A 7467-nucleotide genomic window follows, 5' to 3' on the forward strand; every position below is an offset into this window, starting at 1 on the left:
ATCTAGATCATCGTCTACGCGTAGACTATTGCATTGTCTACGTCGAATTTGTCTACCCGCCCAACCCTGAGTATTAGTCACAAAAATGTTTTTGTTATACCTATTGAAGCAACAACCTTCTGACACTAGAGGTTAATCTTTGAGGTCAAAATTGAATAGGGCATCTTATCAATAAATAGACGCAATTAATGTTTTAAACCATTTATTTATCTGTTCATACACATTCGCCACATTCTGTTTCTATAGCAGTTGAGAACTGTATGTAGACTATCAGATATATTCGACCATTTCGTTTGTGCCCTTACAGTAGTTGAAAGTACGTGAACACAGTTTGAGACTTTGCAGAAACAAACCTATGGTGAATATAAGGAATTTCTACAGACTTTTATATTTATCAGAATTATGCATTCTATTTTACACAAAGTTAGGATGCGCTATGTTGCTCTTACATTACTTTTCTCTATTTATTTGTGGGAATATGGAGCAACTTACAAGCACGATCCATGGGGTAAGTAAGTGTTTATGATTTACGTATACTGAACTGAAATATTCTCAGTTTTTCTCGAACAACTAATTTATATAATACCTACAAAGAATAAATTAAGAAAATGTATGAAACTATAGCAAAATCCTATCAAACTGACTGAATAAAAATGTTCTTTATCAAAGATATAGTATTGTTATATAGTAGTTATAAAGTATTTGTGGTAACTATAGTTTTAGTTTTTTCTTCTTATTAAGTTTTCCTTAATTTCATAAAATTAACCATTTTTATTTGGCAAATATTTATTTTCTTCACAGGCGACAAAACACTCAATATTTTGCAAATATACACCTACTGTTTTTCTTATTTCGAGCAAATTTTTTCATACTTTATATGAACTATTTAATAAATTAATAAATATTTTAGGTATACTGTATAGGATGTCACTAACTTTTTATTTTGCAAACTTTTATCTAGAAATTGTAATATTGTAGTATAAGTATGTGAAGTACATAATTTACAGTATTTGAAGATAAATGCATTTTCTATCGTTAAGTATAAGCTTTTAATGTTTTAGGTCCTCTCAAATCAATTCTAAGAATTTCTACTAAACATTTATCTAGTACCAGACTGACGATTATGATGAATTACTCTACTAATGATAGGGATAAAACTAGTTCATTTCATATATTGAATGAAATATGACATAATTTTAATAATGATTTTTCATTAATATTTTTTGATAGCATACATATCAAAAAATTTTTAAAAAGAAGAAATATAAACAAATAAAAATTTTAAAAAACTTTTAGAATTAAACTGGTTATTATTAATACTGTCTGTTGTTTTAGTATCACAAAATACATTTTCAATTGAAGGCATAACCATTCCTCTTTTTCAATTTGGAGAAAAAAGTTATTATATCGGAGAATCAAAGGTATGTACAAGGTGAGCCAAATATTTCAGGGTGGCTAAGTAACTACCAAAGACAAAAAAAAACTATTCCCGATTCATTTTTAAAACAAATTCAACTGTTAAATTAAATATGTGACATCTTCATTTGCTTGTTCGAATTACAGGGCAATATTCATTTTAATAACATTTTCAACCACCTCTGTCTATCTGCCATTAGAATTAAAGAAAATAAATAATCTCTTTCTGCTTTCCAACGTTATGAATATGCCATAATTGACATTACTGACGATACTACCGTTTAGTTAGCAGTGATTTTCACGAAAAAGTTTAGCTGTATCAAAAAAATATAAAAAGCTAAAATTCAAGATCGTTGCATTACTGATTAGATGGTGAAAATAAATTTTAAAATTTTTTCACTGTAAATAGTTAATAAAATTTGAAAATATAGTGTGCATTTAATTCTTCATCGGCCAATATCTCGGAAACAGTTGGTCTCAGGGATTTAGACCGAGTATACCTTTTTTACGTAAAATTGATAAGGGAATATAAACGTTTTAATACGAAACGTCAATGTACAAGGCAGTAAAAAAGTTAGGGCCAATTTAATTCAAGCTTAGCCTTATATGTGGCGCCCTCTACAAGCAGCGTTAAAAGCAATTACATATTTAAATTTAGCACCCTAAAAAAACTGCCGTATCCCAAGTTTTATGCCAAGATTCAGATCTGTTTGGAAAGTATTCCTAAAAAAATTGATAAAAATTGAATACAGCATTTGTGGGCCCATGTTTATAGGAAGAAAAGTCTTATTTTGACCTCAAAAATAAGCCTCTAAATTCTTTGTACTGAGTTTTGAATCAGCCTGTATAAATTCTTTTCAAATGCTTTCACTAATTTTTTGAAAATAACTATTTCTTTACTCTCTTTTCCTCAGTTTGCTGAAGTCACATACACCACTGTAAATCTTTTTGATACAAAACGCGACACCTTATTGAACTGCTTATTACAGATTATTTATGTTCAAATCACCATGTCACTGTATTTCCCATATTTACTAAAATAATCATTATCGGTATAATCACTGGAAAACAGAAAAACATTACCTACTTTTTTGAACAAGAGATAAGTCCGTTTCTTATAAGAAAATATAAATGAGGTTTGTCATTGAAAACCTAGTGCCATTAATTTGCGTCTACACTGAAAAGTTCATCTATAGGCCAGTTATTACTTATTGTTACCTATCTATCAGCGAAACTATGTAAGTGGCTCACAAAAAATAATGTGCTAGTTTTTTCGTATCTCTCATAGTTTTTAAAATCCTAAATAATTTGACTCAAAATAGTATATTTCATTTTCTGTCACGCTCAAGTACTTCGATTATGACTAAAGTTTTTTTGAACTGTGAGACATCTTTCGGTAAAACCAAATTTTGGACCCCAATAAAAAAATGAAGATTTTGGTATTTTCAATGACCAACTCGAGCTAATCAATTACTTTGTTTGTTTGTTAAAATTTCAAATATAGATTTTATTTTTCAATAAATACAGTGGCGCAACTTTACATAGCTCTAATGATTTTCGTATATACATACGTATATTGTATTTGTCTTTCTTTGTTTTTAGTATTACCGCATAAAATATTATTGTGTTGTCCTCTTACTGGAAGATATTTTGTTGAGCAATAAAGTGCATTATTATCAACCTTGATTTCCATAAAAAAGCAATATCTTTAATTTGTAACTCAAAAATATCTACGGGATAAAGCGTCGGTAAACTAGAATAAAGTCAAGCTATAGCTGCTACAGGAGTCGGTGGAAAATTTTAATTTTTTTGAGTCAAAAAGATATAGGCAGAAAATTTGTTTTGACAAAAACGTTTCTCCTAAAAAAGTTACCAAGTTCGAGTAATGGGATGCACTGTACACTGAATATGGAGTACAACTTCTTGTAGTAACATTAAAAACTTCCAAAATCTTAACTTTTAGAGCATTATTATTACTTACCCTTAATTTGTGATAATAATGACGCAGGTAGAATTACTTGGATACACCACTGGTTCCTTAAATCATTTTAATACTATTATCTGTGGCTTAACATCTGATTTAATTAAATATGTAGGTTTTACTTTTTAGCTGACATATTTCGAAGCAGGCCAGTTTTGCAAGAACATCAATATGGAGTTAGTGACAGTACATTCATTCGAGGAATTTGAGACATTGTGGAATTATATCCGAAGGACAAGTAAGTATTAAAACCCGTGAATGTAGTGTAGATATTGACAGTGGGGGCGACATTTAAGTGAAACTTTAATGAATGACCCCAAGGAGCTCCAGCATTTGAAAGCTAAAACAAAGCACAATTGTAAGAACAGTTTTCTAATGGACACAAAGATGTTTTAATTTCTGATAGACTATAACCGCATAGCTTCTCAGGCACAATTTCCTATACAATACCTTTCTTATTTTCTAGCTAATTTAAGAAAATTATGGACTTCTGGTTCAATTTTACTAAACGGGCATGACTGGATCTGGATGTCGACAATGGAACTTGTGAAATTCACCAAGTGGAAGCCAGGAGAACCTAATAATAGACTCGCTGAAAAATGTCTGGAGTTTCTGAGCGATGACAATATAACATTTTTGTTTAATGACAGGGATTGCAGTGCAAAGGTTGCTTTCATTTGTGAAAGAGATAGGCGTCGACTGGTTTCTGACAAGACAAGCAACTCAAGTAAGATTTTGAATTGATTTTAGTATTTTTGTTGTGTGATACAGAATAGATCAATCAATTAAATACTTTTTTAACATTAAAGAGGCAACAATTTGAGATATTCTATTTCTCAAGGCTTTCATATTGTGAAAATTATAATAATTTAAATTTCTTTATTACTTAATACTTTAAATTTCACTGTGATCTCATCATTGTCCAATGTCTTACTTCTGATCTTGAATTGGTCAAGAAAACTTACTTTTTGTAATATCAGATCAGTCATAAAGCTGTGACACATTAATAAATTCAGGGTGGCCCAATTGAAATAGTCCACCTGAAATATTTTAAATGCAACAGATTTTTCTGGAAACCGGTCGATTTAGCTTTCAAGTGGGACATCTTTTGATTACAAATTCATGGATGAAGGGTCATCCCCCTAAACGGGGTGGCAACCCCTTCAAGAATCCTAAATGACACGAAGGGTTAACTGGCACATCATTTTAAAGATTTTTCAATCTTCTTTACAAACATGCTGAAATTTTTTTGTTCTGCCTTAAAATTAATGTAAAAAACCTGTTGGAAGTGTCGGTAAAATAAATAGAAAAAAAGATTTAAAATAGTAATAAAAAAACTCACCGAATATTGAAAGTGTAAAAAATGAGGTTTATTATCGAAGTCTTGCTGAGGTGCTGGGTTTTATTAGAATTTTATGTGTACTATTATTCCGATTGTACATAAATCAGAATTGTCTAGGTAGGGAAATCCATTGATTAGTTATTATTCGCTATTTTGAAGCAAACGATTCAAATCATCATGGTTTACACCACTGCAGAGAGAATTGAAATTGGCACTCTCTGTTTTCGAAATAATGAAATAGCCCGGGTAATTGCAAGAATTTTAATGAAAGGCAACCCGATCGGAATCTAAGCCATTCCCACGTAATAAATTTAATATCTAAATTCATGGACACTAGATCCATTGCTAACAAAAAACATGAAAGGCTACACACTGTTACTGACGAGGCTGCACAGGTTGCAATTTTGGGACACGTTTGAACTGGATCCAGTTCAAGCACCAGAAAATTAGAGGCAACTTCGGGAATTCAACGTAGTAATCTTCAGAGGATCTTGAAAAAGCATCAGTTCTATCCCTATAAGACTCATCTCGTGCAAGAGCTCAATGAAGATGATTCAGATCGACGTATACAATTTTGAGAACAGAAAAATTTTGAACAAACCCAATTTTTTATATTGTACATGTTGTTCTAACGAATGAACATTCTTTCTTAAAGGTTACGTCAACAGACATAATTGCAGATACTGGAGTGATTCAAATCCTGAAGTTATAAGAGAACAGTATTTACAGTATTCCGAAAAGTTGAATGGGAAATGATTTTGGGAAATAATATTGTTGGTCCATTTTTTCTACCTGCTAACTTTACGGCTGAATCTTACCTCCATTTATTTCAAGATTTCATCTACCCTCGCATTGTGGAGATTCTTGACAACGATTGTCAGATCCAAGAGAATTATGTATTTTTCAACAGGATGGCGCTCCACCACACTATGCAGCTGCTGTACGTGACTTTTTGAATCAACATTTTGCCGACCACTGGCTTGGTAGAAGGGGTTTCATTGAAAGGCCCCCAAAATCGCCTGATTTAACACCACTGAACTTTTTCTTATGGGGTCATTTAAAAAGTGTTATTTATACGAAACCTACCTCTTTAGAAGATCTTCGCAACCGAATAGTGATGAAATAACCCCTGAAATGCTACGGGAAAATGTTGAACAAAGGTTTTATTACTGTATGGAAGTAAACGGTTTGCAATTTGAACAATTAATTAAATAAAACTTGTTTGAAAACTTTTTTGTTTCAATTTATTTCACCGACACTTCCAACAGGTTTTTTACATTAATTTTAAGGCGGAACAAAAAAATTTTTGTAAAGAGAATTGAAATACCTTTAAAAATGATGTACCACTTAACCCCCGTGCCATTTAAGATTCTTGAAGAAGTTGCCACCCCGTCTAGGGGGATGACCCTACATCCATGAATTTATGAAAGCAAAATCGACCTGTTTCAGGGTTTTCCGGAAAAAACTGTTGCATTGAAAATACTTCAGGTGGACTATTTTAATTGGGACATATGTATTTATTTTATTTTTCTTACAGATTCCTTTAAGCACTATCCAAATAACCCCACATTGCCTATAACGATCATAGATAATGTAAAATATCGAGTCAGCAAGTACGCAGTAAGTAAAAAATAATATATGTACAGACGTATGGATAAAAAGGTTCATTAATTGTTATGGATATTGAAGAAAACTTGGTTATTTAATTTATTGTTATGACCAATATTTATTCCTTTATTAAACGCAAATTCGAGATTAGAATGCTCTTAAAAGTAGGTTTTAAAGGAAAGAATGCGGTAAAGAAATGAAATCAATTTGCAATTTTTTAGTTTTAAGTTTGAGACAACCGCAAATCACAAGAGAGGGATATATTAGGTACTAAAAAGTTAAACATAAACATGAATTTAAAAGATAAAAATTAATTTTCATACTTGTTGGATTGCATAAGAACGATTACTTAGAATTTAAGTCATCGTTTTTATGCAATCCAACACATTCGTGGTGATCGTACTGAAATTATATTAGTTCAGAACTCTTGTCAGGGGTCTTATCTTCTTCACGAATAACTAATGGTAATTATACAGGGTAGCCCATCGAAAACGTACCGCAAGGCATTACAGGGTAGGAAAGAACTTTTCGGCAAAATTCAAAAACAGGTCAAATTTGTTTCTGAGGGGGACAACTTTTGGCTCAAAAAGCATACCAAAATCTTCAACCCCCTAAGTGGGGGTGCTATCCCCTAAATTTTTTCAAATGGGAATGGGGGTCAAGTGGGGGGTCATTAGAAAGGGCTTTTAATTCTCTATACATCGATTCTTACTTTTTGAAAATCGATTCATTATTTTAGAAAATATGCAGCTTTGAAAATACGAACAATATTTTTGACGAGAAATGCGAAAATCGATTTAATTTTACTTCAAAACTTACGGTATTAGTCAAGTAAATGCTGAAAATGTTGTCCGCCAACTTGCATACAATGATACAGGTTGTCTTCAAACCGTTGTCGAACATTCTGGAGCACTTGCGGTGTTACTTCGCGACATACATTAATGATTCGTCCTCGCAGATCTTCCAAGGTATCAGGTGGAGTGCTGTAAACTTTGCTTTTAATGTGCCCCCAGAGAAAGAAATCTAAAGGATTTAAGTCGGGTGACCGAGGGGGCCACTCAATTGCACCTCTTCGTCCTATCCAGCGTCCTGGAAACGTCTCATTTAGGTAATTGCGCAC

General features: G+C 32.1%; 1 protein-coding gene across 1 annotated transcript in view; it reads left to right on the forward strand.

Annotated features, from left to right (window-relative positions):
• The first annotated feature begins 236 nt into the window (after window positions 1–236).
• Window positions 237–7467, forward strand: part of LOC108916699 (macrophage mannose receptor 1-like) — a 12978-nt gene continuing 5747 nt past the window's right edge. The window contains exons 1-5 of the mRNA XM_018722996.2: window positions 237–508; window positions 1336–1421; window positions 3527–3635; window positions 3864–4124; window positions 6277–6359. Of these exons, the coding sequence (XP_018578512.1) occupies window positions 403–508; window positions 1336–1421; window positions 3527–3635; window positions 3864–4124; window positions 6277–6359 (645 nt within the window). The 5' untranslated portion in view covers window positions 237–402. The remainder of the gene's footprint in view (window positions 509–1335; window positions 1422–3526; window positions 3636–3863; window positions 4125–6276; window positions 6360–7467) is intronic.

Source organism: Anoplophora glabripennis, unplaced genomic scaffold (genome assembly GCF_000390285.2).
Source record: "Anoplophora glabripennis isolate ALB-LARVAE unplaced genomic scaffold, Agla_2.0 scaffold2094, whole genome shotgun sequence".
Lineage (NCBI taxonomy): Eukaryota > Metazoa > Arthropoda > Insecta > Coleoptera > Cerambycidae > Anoplophora > Anoplophora glabripennis.